The 15,797-nt window shown below is 39.4% G+C and overlaps 1 protein-coding gene across 1 annotated transcript in view; it reads left to right on the top strand.

Moving 5' to 3' along the window:
* UTRN (utrophin) overlaps positions 1 to 15,797 on the top strand; it is a 387,861-nt gene that overhangs the window by 112,670 nt on the left and 259,394 nt on the right. The window contains exons 22-29 of the mRNA XM_054162750.1: positions 1,420 to 1,565; positions 4,728 to 4,940; positions 8,682 to 8,795; positions 9,617 to 9,772; positions 10,701 to 10,871; positions 13,280 to 13,459; positions 14,069 to 14,203; positions 14,702 to 14,851. Of these exons, the coding sequence (XP_054018725.1) occupies positions 1,420 to 1,565; positions 4,728 to 4,940; positions 8,682 to 8,795; positions 9,617 to 9,772; positions 10,701 to 10,871; positions 13,280 to 13,459; positions 14,069 to 14,203; positions 14,702 to 14,851 (1,265 nt within the window). The remainder of the gene's footprint in view (positions 1 to 1,419; positions 1,566 to 4,727; positions 4,941 to 8,681; positions 8,796 to 9,616; positions 9,773 to 10,700; positions 10,872 to 13,279; positions 13,460 to 14,068; positions 14,204 to 14,701; positions 14,852 to 15,797) is intronic.

Below are 15,797 nucleotides of genomic sequence, written 5' to 3'. Positions count from 1 at the left end.
GGCAGTTCTGACAGTAAGCTGTTGAAAAGCTACCTGGTGAATCAGAACAAGGCTTAGATTAATTTTCACTTGTGGCAGTAACAGAATTGCTTTGAAATCCAAGGCCTAAGAATGTGCATACCACAGTATGGCTCTTACAGCCATAATCCTGTTCACTGCTGTTTTCAAAATCTGACATTTTCATTCTGAAATGCCAAAGTGAGTTGCTGCCTCCTGCCTGGGATTCCACAGAGAGCTGGCTCAAACAACATCTGAGATGCAGACAAAAATTGCAAGGCAATATTCCACCCAAACTTTCATTCTCTTTTCAGTTACCCGGATAGTTCCTCTTTTCTGCAACAGGCTGAAAGCTGCTATTTTTTATATATTCTTATGTGTATATACATATAAAAAGGGATCTCCCATCCCCCAAACCCTAATGCTATGCTAATACATATTTTATGTATGTGTGTTGAGATATAAGCTTGTGTGTGTGTATATAGTAACTAAATGTGGCATGTATATTTGACTTCATATGTAATATATATCTACTATATATGCTGTACTTTATGTATAGTAGAGATCTGTGAGTGTATTTGCATATACATAGATAAAAAACCCTTTAAAAAAGAAAAATATTAAATTGTGGGTATTTAGGCATGCAAAAGCTGAAGTACTGGTAATTCCACCACCCCACCCATCCCAAGAGATAGGTGCTTCAGTGTAAAAATGGGATTGAATTTTGGTTGTGGTTTGGTTGGGTTTTTTTTAAGAGGTGGTATTGTTTGTCATCATATATTTGTTATATTCCATATAATACATATGAATAGCCTATCTATATATATTTCATTGTTTTAAGGAAAAAAATATTGCCATTGGCAGATTCGGGTTTTCTTTAATTCTTGGAAGGTCTTAGCAGGGTTTCTCACAAAGCTAAGGGTGCAAAAGAGTGGCTGAGGGGAACTGGGGTGGAAATGGGTTTATGTATTGTTTCCAGTGAGAGTAATGCTGGTCACAACTGGGTTTAAAGCCCAGGCTGGTTTTAAGGGTAGCTCTTGAGAAGCATGTGTGTTCCTGAAGGTACAGCTGGAGACTTTTTAAAGAGTGCAGAAAGCTCCTTGAGGGTAGCAGAGGACTGCAGCAGGCTGCCCTGTGAGGTTGTGGAGTCTGCATCTCTAGAGACATACGCAACCTGTCTAGCCACATTCCTATTATATTTACTCTGTGACTCTGCTCTAGTGTGCAGGCTGGACTAGATCACCTTCAGACGTCTCTTCCAGCCCCTACCATTCTGTATGATTCAATGTACAAGTATATGTAATGTCACTTCTCATTTCTAAACGATTCTGATAACTTCATGTTCACATTTCTTGTAACTCAGGTCTGTTGTCTATTTCTTTTCTTTGTATTTTGTTCCATTACCTTTTTTAATGATACAAGAGACAGAAAGCCAGCCGAGCCAGGATTATGTGGACTCCCTGCTGCAGTTGAAAGAGATGCTGAGTGAGCTGGAGTGCAAGCATCAATCCATTGTCAGTGAGCTGAGTGAACCCAGTAAGGCTGAGATGGCCCTGCAGCAGGTGAAGGTAAATCTCATCCTTTGTGATGAAGCAAGAAAGTTGCTTATTCACCTACTGTTGTCCTCCTTTCTCCTGCCTTGTTTTCAGTGATGTAACTAAAATGTTATTCAAGTTGTGCAGAGTGGTCTGTGGAAGTGGTCTCTATGGGAGTTGCTTGCTGAAGGATGTCTGAGCAAGGGTTGGGTATCTCTGAGCCTGCAGACTTCACAACTGCTGTGAAGAGACAAGACTGAGAGCTAAGACTGATTGGAAAGAGGCATCTCTGAGGGATCATCTCTGAAGCTCAGCAGCTCAGACCACCTTGGTGGCATCCCTAGTCATTCTTGTGCTGAGGAGCTCTAAAATGGATGTCAGGGCCTTGAGAGCATCCTACTCCCAGCAGTTTGGATCAGGTTGGTAACCTGATCCAAGGTTGTCTGCTTCACTGCTGAGTGCAGTTGTGAGGAAAACCAGGAGGCAGGGCCTGCCCTTCCCTGCCTTGGGATCTATCTGTCAGCTCTTCCCAGCTGCGTGCATTGCAGCTACCTGATAGCCATACCTGGTGGTGCAAGCTCCTTGACCCTGTCTCCACCCTCCCACTGAAGCTGTGGTGGCTTGTAATCCTCTTTCAAGCCCTGGCTATAGTGTACCCAGACATGGGGTGTATGGATTCTTAATCTATCTGAGATTCATATAGTTAACAAATCCATCAGATTTCATCCTATGTTGTTGTTATGGGAGAGTAACTTCTCTGGTCTCCAGATTGCCTTTCTGTTGTGGGTTTAAGACTGGATCTCTCAACTAAAAGAGTACAGCTCTCCAGAGGGACTAGATAGTCTAGGGGTGGACACTGGAAAGTGTAATCTTTTGTTACTTCATCCCATCATGCCTGCATATCCCTTATAAAAACAGACTGGTCACACAGTTCTGCTCCTTTTCCCTGCTCTCTCTTCTCCCAGCATGCCTAGCTGCTATTTATGGGGGAGATGAGGCTTTTTGCCTTGAGCAGCCTGGTTAATTTTTACTGCATCATTTGGGCCTGGGTAGGAAGGTATGAAGGGCATTGATGCCTGGGGCCTCGTTGTGGGGGGATGTTTTATACAATGTTGGCCTGGTGAAGGCCAGGTTGGAGAGAAGTGGGCCAAAGCTGCATATGATTTTGTGTATTTTTATATGTTTTTGTACTGTTGTATATAGTTGTGAATAGTACTTCCATTTAAATTTCCAATTATTTTCAATCCTGTGTGGAGTGTTTTTCTTTTACTCCTTTGGGGAGGGGTAAAGGAGCTTCTGTCTGCTCAAAAACTACAACGCTTTCAATGGGAAATAGTGCTTGCAAGCCATAATGGTATTTCATGTGCAAATCCCATCCAGTGGAAATGATATAAGGGAAAAAAAAATCTGTGGATGATAATGATTTTGTATAAATCAGTTACTGAGCTGGGGCTGGAATAGAAGAGAGAGAATCTTACATCTCCAATACCTTTTTTCTGCTTTCTTTCCCCCCTCCCCCCCCTTAAAAAAATCCTATAGGTATTTTTCTGTCCCTCCACTGGCCTTCACTGCTTTTGTGGAATCATTCTTAATTCAGGCATGCTCATTCTCTCTTGTGTGATGATGTAAGAGGGCTCTGGGTGGTTTCGGAGGAGCTCTTGAACTCTACTTCTGTGTGGGGAGAGGCTTTGTCTGTCCTTAAAGCTTTCTCTGTTCAGCAGAGAGTGATCAGATAGTTATTTTTAAAAGCTCAGTGAGCATGGATGGGTTTCATTGAATGAGCAGATTTTTAAAAGTTCAGTTCTTTGATTTTCTCTTTTAATGTTGCTTCTGTATTGTTTAAAGTTAGCAGAGATGGTCTAGTACATATAGCGACTGAATTACAATAGCGTTTTAGTCTTTGGAGGCTTGTCTTTCCCTACTTCATCCCAAATCCTTCCTGCCCCTTCAGAGACTAATTAACCTGGAAGGACATATGCCAGTGTGGGAGCTTTAAAGAGTGTGATGGGACGTGGGAACAAACTGCACATAATAAGCTGCTTCTGAACCTGTGATTGTCCAGCTTCTCCTCCTGCACCGTAGTAGGCACTAATAAGTGTTTTGGGCATAAACATAACCCAGGAATTTGACTCAGTCTGTGAACCCCCTACACAGGAAGCTTGCTTGCAGAAACATCCCTCTTCCCAGTCTCGTTGCTACCTCACTACCTATCTTAGAAGAAGAGGTTACTCTTGATCCTGTGTCTTTTCTTGAGGTAGTAAAATTTTTATGCTCTCAATTTTAGTTTCTCAGTTGAATACAATATGTGCACACACATCCCACATGTACACATTAAATGCATATAGTAGCAAAGCTGTATTTATGAAATTACCGCTGGTTTCATGTGTTCATTCCAAAGTTCTCTCTTAAATTGTAAGCAGGATAACAAAATTGGTCAGTTTAATGAAGTGTCACTGTGTTTCATGTTCTGGCTTATACCTTCAGTTCTTATTTTTTCTGAATATTAGGAAATCAGCTCTTTCACATCAAGTAACTCCTCATATGAGCAATATCAGAGTGAATTGTATGGTCCTTGTATTCCATCTGGAACAGTAGCTTTCAAAACTTAGGTATCCAGAGCTTTCATTGCAGCTAGATGTTATGATAGTTTTATTTTATGAAACTTGGAAGGGCACGCTCAGCCTGTTTGTGTAGGCTTTATTTGGTTTCTTAAAAACAAATGACCCCCTGTCCAAAATAAACCCCCAACTACCTTCCCCCCTGCCCCCCCTTTCAAACCCACAAACAAAACCCAAAAAAACCAACAAAAACTTAACACTAAACTGAAACTATAGAGGGAATTAAAAAATTTAGGCCCTAGGATGTCTACATTGTACTTCAGTCATGCCTGCAGTTGCTTTGCTAACTGGAGTGCTAATGCAGCACAGCACAGGAGAGATGTAGGTGCTGGGGTGTGTTTAGCTATATGGCCAAGCTTTATGGCCCGTTTGGTAATCTCTGCTACTGCACCAGTAGAGCAGCTGAAGATTTTGCTGCTGGAAAGGCTGTTTGGATAGTTCTGCTGAAGTAACTGGGTTCTTCACCAAATCTGTGCTCTGCACAACAAACCCACTCATCTCCTTGCACTTGCATCTAAGTGTGTACCTACTGTATGGCTAATACTGGAAGCAGACTTTTTACTTTTTCTTCTTGTAGACTGTTTGTGAGAAACTGGAAGCCCAGAAGCCCAGGTTAGATCAACTTGCTGAAGAAACAAAGGCTTTGGAGAAACGTGTTTCTTGCGATATAAAAAAGATCTACACTCAAGAGTTCAAGCACATACAGGGACACTGGGACAAGTTAAAGCTCAAGATTTCCAAAGATGTTAAACTACTGGAGGAAATTACATCCAAGATGAGAATATTTGAGGTAAAATGGAAGAATATTTTTTTTTGTTATATAACTCAGTTGTTTTAAAACCTTTTCTTAGTGGTCTTGTAGGTGTAGATAATACTGATTGAAGAGTGAAGTACTGATGGTCCACTAGTCTGGCACAGACTGCATGGTGTATTTGTAGTAGTGTAACAGAGGAATTTATAACCATGCCCAGAATATTATTTTATCTTCTAATAGAATTACTTTTCACTTAAAATTAGTATTCTTCTTCTTTCAATGCCAGAAGCAATAGTTACACTAAAGTAGAGGGTATGTCAGCTGTGGTACTGAAGGCTTGATCCCACCAGGGGCTAAATGCCCTCTGTTGTGTTCGGTGTCAGACACCTGCTGCCTTACTAGTTTGACATCTAAAATTAGAATTCCATACCTGCTACAGAAAACCTGCTCCTTCAAGTGAGTTTTCTGTTAATATTAATAAAGAATTTTTGTTATGTATATATGCACACACATGTGAAACAGAAGTTGTGCTGTGAGGTTTGTTCAGCTTTTTTTAACCATAAACATGGAAGAAGTTATATGGGTAACATATTGCAACTGAATGATGAAAAGGTGAAAGATGAGGGGTTTGTGTCTATGAGAGTTTTGAAGAGCAATGGAGGGTGTGTCGTAGAAGCTGTGCTCTGTCATAGAGATCTGAGAAGAGAATTTTGTCCTGAGTGAGATGTTAAACCCTTTCCTGTTAATTTAAAAAGAAGTCCAGAGGCTGAAAAAGAAATTAAAGCAGAAGGAACAATGGAAGTAATTATTAAATAATTGAAAATGGAAGAAATACATAACGGTGCTATCTGTGGAAGTGTGGGGCTTATAGTGGGGGGAAATTTTAAGTACACAGTTCTGTGTTTACTAAATCATAGCATCATAAAATGGCTTAGGTTGGAATGGACCTTCTATCTACTCCAACCTCCCTGCCATGGGCAGGGACACCTCACAACTAGACTTGGCTGCTCAAGGCCTTATCCAATGTGGCCTTGAAATGTTTCATGACAGTCAGAGTGGATGGACAGACAGGTATATATGGTCCTGATGCAGACACTGAATGTGGGGTAAGTACTGGAAATGTGATGCCAGAGGCACAAGTTTGAAGAATAGCTGGACAGTATCTTCCTGCTGAATAGAGGAAATGAAGTGTCAGGCTGTTGACGGGAATAAAGCAAAAAATGACAAACCAAGCAATCTGAAACTGTTGGAGGAAAGGAGAAAAAAGAGTTAGTGAATGATAACCCTTGGAGGACAGATGGCCATGTGCAACTGCAGAGTGTTGGCTTATTTAAATGTTTCTTTTTTTCCTAAATCATCTTTTAAAAACTGGTATTTCCCAAAACAGCACTCTTCACATTTAGATTTTTTGAAAAGAAACAATGTAAGCATTCTCATTTTAACAGTGAGCAGACAGGTGAATGGTGCTTAAAATGTCCTTGTTAGTCTGATGAGCAAGTTAATGGTAGATCTGCCTGTGGGTTCTGCTCTTCAGGTGGCCTATTTGTGATGTGACAGAGGCTCCCCCAAGCTGACAACATATGCATCAGTGATATAATCTCTTTTACTGTGAGACTCTAATACTTATATAGCAGGAAAAGTAGACAAGGCTCATTTTATCAGTTTTCCATCTTGTATTTTATGGAAGAAAATTAATGTATCCTGTAGTCTGTTGTTATGCCTTCAGTAATGAATGCATGACTTGCTGTATCTTTGATTATGTGGTGCTTTCAGTTCTTTTAAAGCTTCTGCATGGCTGTATGTAATGGGTTTTTTTTCAGGAGTGAACAAGTTAAAATTCAGCATACTTAATCTGTCTTCCTGCCTGTAATAAATTTTAGAAACTGACCCAGTGTTTTAGTCTAAAAATTGTGAGCTCTTGTACATCAACAACCTACAGCAAGTATTTGACCATTGGTAATTATTTACCTGCACGCTGCAGGAGCTTGACTTTTTTATACTTCTGTAGATTTGGCTTGTGATTCAGCAAGTTATTTAAATGTCTACTTACCTTTGTGAGTGATCCATTTAGTCCACTTCAGCCACTTATGTAAGTAACCTACTGTAAGCAAGCTAAATTGGGTATATGCTAAAATGCCTTGTTGAATGGCAGCCTTTATAAATATGTATTTTTTTACATTAAGGCATGGTTCAGAGTTAAGCCTCCTGGGGTCTGTTTTTTTGAAAATAATTTCCAGGCTAATCAGCTGCAGGAAATTCCTTCAAAATGTAGAAGGAATTAAGAAAATGTCATGACTTTGACCTCTAATGGTAGCATTGGCCTAAAAATAAACATGATCTTAGTCTAATGGGTTTTCATTAGTGGAAAATTTGCGTTGTGTTTTTTTTTTGTGGGTGGTTTTTTTGGGTTTGTTTTTGAGAAGCACATGATCTTGAGGGAAGCTTGCAAAGTGTTAAATGGAATAAAATGTATGCTTTCCTCTTCGGTGACATGGGGAATAGAAGCTGAAGCTGATGAGCTTTGACTTGGCTCCTCAGTAACAGTGGTCTCTGATGACAATTGTGTCAGAATAAAATGATGTCATATATTAAACCTAACCGAACAGTCCAAAAATGCTGCTTTAAGAACTCCGACTAGATTATTAAAAAAAAATAAATCCATCATTCAAAAAACATCACATAATTCAGCTGAATCAGGACAAGGGAAAACACTCTCTCTGTTCAAAGTTATTTTGTGATTTTCACCCCACCCCATAAGAGTAATTGAGAACATCCACAATGGCATGGGAAGCAAATGTCAACCCTCCCTGTCTCCCTTCCCTCTTACCTCATTACAGGATGGAAAGCAACTGCCATATATTAGGGCAGATAACTCTGTTTATGTATTTACATTTTTTTTCTGCTGTACATTCATCTAGTGTGTACAATAGCTGCCATTAGCCTCACAGAGCCAGATTTTTTTTCAGTGGTTAGTGTAATCCTCTGTGGTATTTTCATTTTATGTCTGTGTTTCTCTAAAGGTGAATGACTTTCCCAGCATAGCTTCTTACCTGTCAAGTATATTTAGCATTACTCCCTCCTCTTCTTCCCAAATAACTCTAACCTCTTTTCCTGGGAGTGCACTGTGTCTTCTGTATGATTGGGGTGGAAGCAGTTATGTATGGTTTCTGGTGTGAGGAAAATGGTGTTCCCTTCCTGTACTCCTTGAAGCCATTCTTGCCTCCTTACTTGATCCCGTGTTTGTGTGATAGCCTGGAGCAGCACAGTGTCACTTAAACCACGCTACAGCATAGGTGGGAGAATATCACTGCTTGCCGCAATTAAGAGACGGGACTCAGCCTGATTCAGGCCAGGTGTCCACTTTATTATGCAAAATCCTTCTTTATAAAAGCTAATACAATACAGAAGCAGTTTACGACTAGAACCAGGGACTCTGTTATATCAATCTGTTATATGTGAAGTCTTACACTCTCAGGTCATAATAACCATTCGTAATCAGGTATCTGCCCTCCTCCAACTACACTGCTGCACCGTGTTCCCATAGTTTACAAGCCATCAAGGCCAACACTGTCTCCTCTTTTTCTAATGAATTTGGAAATGGAGAAATTGGGCGGACGACCCCCACCAAACAACCAAACCCAAAAATTAAACCAAAGGTCCGATTCAAAACCAAGGCAATGCTAGCAGCCTGTAGACTTAATGCTGCTACAAGCCGAGATGCAACAGCGATGCGTTCTTCATCGTGCCATTTAACAACTCTTCATTACTTTGGTTTAGACGGATTCAAAAGTTGTTCAGAAGTGGATGGATGGTGTGAAAGACTTCTTAATGACAGAAAAAAATGTTCAAGGAGATACTGAAGCACTTCAAAGACAACTTGACCAATGCACAGTGAGTTTTGCTCTTTTAAAGAACTTTTTAAAATAAAGAATGACTAACATCTCTTCTTCATTATTATGTTTGCATTATTAAATGTTATCCATGGCATATGTTATAAAGCTTGCCACAAGAAATTGGTTTACCTTTTTTTGGGGGCACAGTTTAATTGGTTGCTTGTCTGTAGCTGTAATGCTTTGTACTTTTCAAAGGTCTTCACCATATTTGCAAATACTCATCTACATAGCTGACATGATTTTCTCTGAAAGATATGCATATGTTTTTCTCAATTTTGTGATTAGGGAATTGAGTGAAAAGTGCTTTCTGCATTGAAGTCCCAAGGGCAATAAAAATAATGAGCAAATAACTGAGAAACTCATAGGGATTAGGAATTATATATGCCTTACAAGATTCCTTCCTAGCTAGTGACACACAATGATCACAAATAGGTATAAATAATCTTGGAGTAAGTAATTACAGTGTGCCTTCAGATGTTTGTTTCTGGGAGAGGAATACGAGTCTGAGATAATGCCATAAACATCAGGGTGTTTAGTGCACATAATCTTCAAACTTGCCGAACTTGCATTGTGCTGATGCTGAAATCTGACACATGTGAATCTTTGTGCTGTGTATAGCAAGCTGTATTTTGGTTTTTAGTTGCACACTTTTGATGTTTTGGACAACTGAAGGATTGTTTTAAAGAGAGCTGTAATAAACACAGCATCAATCTGCTTTTATTTTAAAGTTTCTCTGAAATAATTACAAATTATGAAATTATTGGTGTTGTATGAATTTGTCATGTTAAAGAACAATGTTAATTTTCTCTTTGTCCTCAGATATTTGTCAATGAAATGGAGACAATTGAGCCATCGTTGAAAGAGATGAAAGAAATAGAGTCTGTTTTAAGAGCTCAGCCTATTGCAAGTGTGAATACTTGGGCAAAATCTAGGCTAGTAGACTGCCAGACCCAGTGGGAGAAACTGAGCAAGCAGGTGAGTTCTGCATACATTGTTAGAGCTTGCTTGTTACTGCAGCTGTGTGGTTCTGTGGCATTGGTAGGATGATGAAGAGGTGAATCAGTGGGATGAGAATGCTTTACTTGTTCCACTGTCACAGTGGCTGAAATCTAACTTGGCCCAGCGAAGCCTTCAGAACTGCAAATATATTGGGGGGAATAGCTGTGCAGCAGAAGTTTTGTTTGAATGCATGCACTTCTTGGTACCTACCTAGAACAAGCACAGTGAGCTCTAATTGGTAACTAAAAATTACTTTGTTCAGTTTGCTTGATGCTGCTCTTTCTCAGCTGTGTGGAAGGGAGGGAAGTCTGACCTTTTTGTTCTGTTGTTCTTGAAATCTGGAATATCATTCCATCCCTGTGTAATTTTTGCCTGTTTCCAAGCAGCTTTATAAAAATAAATGGCTATAAATAGACTACCACTTAAGTCAGATGTATTTGGTTCGTTCTTTTGGGTGAAGCTTTCTGCAGTTTGTAGAAACTGTAGTTGCAATGCCTGGCAGAGACCTGTGTTGCAGAATCTTGTTGTTGATACAGAATCGTGATTGCCTGGGCTGTGTGAAGAAGTGAAGCCTGAAGGGTGTTTTGGTGCTCTGTGTGAAGATATATCTACTGTGTGAAAGTTGTGATCAGACCATTTCTTTTTTCCCATCTGACTTTTTCCAGGGATTGTTACCAATTTATATGCAATGAGGTGATAAAAGGTTATTTTCTTTCTTCCCTCACCCCAAAATTTTGTTAATCTGCTGAAACGTTCATGTGTGTAAAAGTAAAAGCTTTTTGTTAACTGAAGACCTGAAGATGTTGTGTTAGTACAATATTTAAATGAAGACTTGCGTGATTTCATGTATACGAGGACATTTAAGTAACAAAACTCCTGTTTTGTTCTCTATCTTGGATTCTAGATCATTAGTCAGAAAAATCGCCTGTCTGAAAGTCAGGAAAAAGCTGTAAATCTGAAGAAGGATTTGGCAGAGATGCAAGAATGGATGACCCAAGCTGAAGAAGAATATTTGGAGAAAGATTTTGAATACAAGTCACCTGAAGAGCTAGAGAATGCAGTAGAAGAAATGAAGGTCAGGAATACTGGGTCACAGTAGAGTTCTGATTAAAGAGAAACAAAACTTAATGGCTTTGGAGAGTGACCTTTTGTGGAATTATTATCTATGTGGAAAGGAGTTCAAGTCATGATAAGATTAGTGATATTTTTTAGCTTTGCTTTGTGGAATTTTTGTTTTTAAAGCACAAACTCTAAAAGCAGATGTTCTGTTTGGCCATAAAGGGTAGGGCGTTCATCTTGCCCAGCTGTTGAGTGAGGCTTACTATGTATAGTGTATTAAACACTAAGAATATGGAAACTTATTTCAGGAGATGAAAATGAGAAAAATGATGATATATGGTTTAGGGCTGCACTTTGTAGAGTAGGGTTAATGGTTGGACTTGATGATCCCAAGAGTCTTTTCCAACCTGAATGATTCTGTAAAATAAGCAGTTACAAAAACATGTTCTGCTTCTAGCTCTTGGGATACAGTTTCTTGTCCCCTAGATACAGTAACTCTGTATTTAGAAAAGCAGTCTAAAATAGTGCTGTTGTAAGGTTATCTTGTGTTCCTCATCTGTTGCAAACACTGATTCTGGTTCCTGCTTCTCTAAATTTGGGACTGGTGGACAAAAAAATGGAGGGGAAGGGAGCTGGTTTTGTCTAATTTATAAATTACCATTCCCTTGGATGTAGAATAGAATAGTATAGAATAAACTGGGTCAGAAGAGACCTTCAAGATCATCATGTCCAATCCCTCAACCAATCCAACCCACCTAAACAACTAAACCATGGCACCAAGCACCCCCTCCTCCTGAACACCTCCAATGACAGCGACTCCACCACCTCCCCAGGCAGCCCATTCCAATGAGCAATCACTCTCTCTGTATAGAACTTCTTCCTAACATCCAACAGAGTAAACAATAATTCTTTCTGCTTTTAAATCTGGGAGTACAGGCATATCTTAGCAAATGTTTTAACTTGTATGCACATTATTAAATGAAGATCCACTCCACTCTTTTCAATAGAACACAAAATAATTTTTTCTTCCTTAGGAGTGCTTTGACAAATCTATCTGAAGTTTTGAATTGTTCTTTTGGAAGGGACTTTCTGAAGCATTCTTTAATAAGTACTTTAATATGTTCATGTCCAATGAGATCATTTGGGATCACACAGTCTGACAGCCTGCAGAACAGAAGCCAAGAAAAGAGAGAACCCTCTTTTCACTGACAAACCTGAGAGACTTTGAGCACATTTACCTTTGTCAAATCTGTACTTCTAAATTTGGCAGATATGTCCATGAGCCAGTAAGCTTACTGGAACACTTGCATATCCTCTTTTCGCTTGCAGTAAGAATATTATGCGGGGGCTACTTTTAGGATTGGGAAAGAACATTTCTGTATATTTGACCAGGGGTGTTTTTGCATAAGGTTTTGAAAAACTTGTGAGCTTTCCTATTCCTACTCTCGTTTGAACAGAGTGAAACTCCAGCTGATAGTTGAAGGAGTTTGTTTAGGATGAGGCTAGGTTCCACATATATTCCATTCTTTGCCTTTCCTTTAACTGCCACTGTTTTGGATTGTCTGAAGTTTAGAAGACATGCATGCAACAGTGTTCCTATGTACTAAATTCTGCCATAAAGTGCAATGTCTTATCAGTTACTTCAGCTTCCTAAAACTGTCCTTGAAACCTGAAAAGAAAGATTATATGTGACAGTCTTTATTTCTGGAGCCTTCTAGTTATCTTAACAGTGACAGGCTCGAACTGCTCTTTGTGATTTGTCTTCCAGCTATTCTGCTTCCTGTATTTTGTTTAGGGCAAAATTCAACAACTGATCAGTTTTCTCAAGGCCTGTTTTTTGGGGCTTACATTGTACTTATCTAGTATATTTATTACCAAGCTCCAAGTAGGTTGATGGGTTGAAAGAAAACTTTTGGCTGGTTTTTTGCACATACTTCTAGTACATCCAACAGCTGTGGGAGAGGTCTGAACTTTGTAGTTGTGTGTTTCCTGGGTAATTGTCATCTTCTCTGCATAACTTTGGGAGATACTTACTGAGTTCTGAGACTCTTCTGTAAATTCACTGTACCTTTTCCTCTCCAGTGTGCTGGTTTCTTAGTAAACCTCATTTCTTTTTTTCCTATCTATATACTAGCTTACAAATAGCACTGAATTTATTATTTTTTTGCTTTGAGTCATAGATGTTTTTTAATGAACAAGCTATAAATGATATATTTGTCTGTATGTTTAATAAAATTGGATTTTTTAACGCTTACTAATGTAATTTGAATTTCATGCAAGTGACTGCCATATCCTGCGCTCAGAAACCAAGAATACTTTGGTAACAATACTTGCCAGGTTAAACTGCTTATCTTTGGTTTGAGCGGTGAAGAGCTGGCCGTACAGCAGTTGCGAGCTGATATTGTGCTATATTTGTTTGGGCAGCGAGCGAAGGAGGATGTGTTGCAGAAAGAGGTGCGGGTGAAGATTCTGAAAGACAACATCAAGATGTTGGCTGCCAAGGTGCCGTCTAGTGGGCAGGACCTGGTGACTGAGTTGAATGTTGTGCTGGAGAACTACCAGCTACTGTGCAATCGGATCCGGGGGAAATGCCACACTTTGGAGGTAAGAGTGGTTGCTCTCAACTTAGTAAAGTGGAGGCAGGTGATGTGAGGAATGGAGGACACTGAAAGTGTTCAATATCGTCGCTGAATCCAGTAGCTTCAGCATAAACGCGTGTTGCTATGGCTTCTTTTCAAGGACATTACCTAAAGGGAAATAATCTTGTTGGGGTGACACCACCTAACTTTGCTTTTATAAGCTGTATTGTAAACAACATTTGTGCAAATAAGTGACCTTGTCTCACAGCTCCTTTTATCCATCCGTCCATGCATCTTCCAAAATGACAAAGAAACTTCCCAGAGATTAAAGGTTGAAACAGAATGATAATTAGAATATATCAGTTATAGTTTGGGGTGGGTTCTGTATGTCTTGTCTTTCAACAGGAGTGGATGCATTTTGTTATATTCTTAAATCACTGGAAGAATCTGGTTGTCAGTGATAATTTTATCGTAGGTTTAGAGACTTCTGTATGTACTTTGCATCTTTCTTTTTATCTTGCTGCTATAGTTGCAGACTTTTGTGCCTGGAGTTTAATGTGCCATGGCATGTTCATAGATTATGTGAATATGCTGGACATTCTAGGCTAGTCTATGCTTTTTCTCTTACTCCTAGGAGGTGTGGTCTTGTTGGATTGAGCTGCTTCAGTATCTTGATCTAGAAACAGCTTGGTTAAACAACCTGGAAGAAAGGGTGCAACTGACAGAAAATCTACCTGATAAATTGGATGCTGTCAATGATGCTCTTGAGGTATTGTAGTTGTTTGATCAGATTGATAACTTTTCAGATGGCTCATTTTGAAAGCCATAAATTCTACACTTAAGTAGAATCCTGGAACATGTTGAATATTCTGATTCTTTAGGTTAAATGAACACATTACTCTGAACCTGTAGCTGATATTTGTGAAGTCTTCCACCAAAAAAATCAATTTTGCTGTACGTGATTGTGCCATACTTGGTATTGTGATGAAATTGTATGCTCTGTCCTGTCCTCTTTAAATGGATTAATTCCTTCCAGCACTATAGTGTAAAACGACGTGAATAGATGAGAAATGCTGTGAAGTTCAATGCAAAATGATCACTCCATTTGCCTTGTGCCACCATGGATTAAGGCATAACTAATTCATGCTTTTAGAGTGCTCTCCAAGACATTCAAAGTATAAAACTTCTGTGCATGCAGACAGATTTCTATCTCTGAAAATGTGTAATATTTGGTGTATTGACCTTTGAAACTTTCTGTTCTAATTAGTCCCTGGAATCAGTCCTGCGTCATCCAGCTGATAATCGAACCCAGATTCGAGAACTTGGGCAGACACTGATTGATGGAGGGATTCTTGATGATATCATCAGTGAAAAATTGGAGGCTTTTAACACTCGCTATGAGGAATTGAGTCACTTGGTAAGAATTTGAGGGCAGCATTTTTCAGCTCAGTGGTCTGCAATGATTCCTCTTGGATAGCTGAATTCATAGATGTGGGACTATGGTACAGAAAAAGAGAAAGGGTTTCCACAATGTTTCCAGCTGGTTTTAGTTTGGAATAAGTCCTAAAAGCAAGTGTGTATTTTTTTTTCTGACTTGAGACAGGTGTTGGTTTGTGTATTTTTGTTGTGTTTGGTTGTTGGTTTGGGTGTTTTGTTTCAGTTTGGGTTTTTTTGTGAACTTCTACACCTTTGCACTGCAAGAATCCCCTGCTATTTGACAAAAAGGCAATCCCAATATCAGAGAGGACAGTGCCATGAATACTGGTGAGCTGCTCACTAACTGTAATAATGAGGAACAGAAGAAATAGCTGTGAAGAAGTCACACCAAAATAAGGAACATAAGGAAAACATTCTTCTCTCATTTCCCATCTGTTAAGTTGTTGTTCCCCCCCGGCCCCTTCTCATACTTCAGTCTAATTTTTCCTAGTACAGGGTGAATAGCTGAGTTGCATACATTTGTAATTTGTATTCTGTATCCTGCTAATACAGACTTCTGCCAAATTGTAGGATAGGAGATTTTTCTCTCACTGCCAAAGTGTAGTCATAGAGGGAATTTCAGTTCAGCCTCATTACAGTGAGCAACATGAATGCAGTGCCCTCAGCTGGGGGACACATGCTCTCATTTAAGTTAGTGTTCACTGTTGTGTTTCCTGTTACCACAGCATATAATTGCCATATAAAAAACTGTCTGCTTTGGCAGTTGCAGCGTTGTCATACTGGCCTGTTAGACAGCTTTGCACATCATTGTGTGTGTATGTATGTAGTCATTGGTCTGTGCATGTGTTGATAGTGGGGAAGTTATGTTCTCATGCAAGTAGTGATTTTTCAGCTGGACTTAGAAGTTTGCTGGAAGGAACTGTGAA

Source organism: Dryobates pubescens, chromosome 6, assembly GCF_014839835.1.
Source record: "Dryobates pubescens isolate bDryPub1 chromosome 6, bDryPub1.pri, whole genome shotgun sequence".
Taxonomy (NCBI): Eukaryota; Metazoa; Chordata; class Aves; order Piciformes; family Picidae; genus Dryobates; species Dryobates pubescens.
This window is presented reverse-complemented; position numbering and strand designations above follow the sequence as displayed.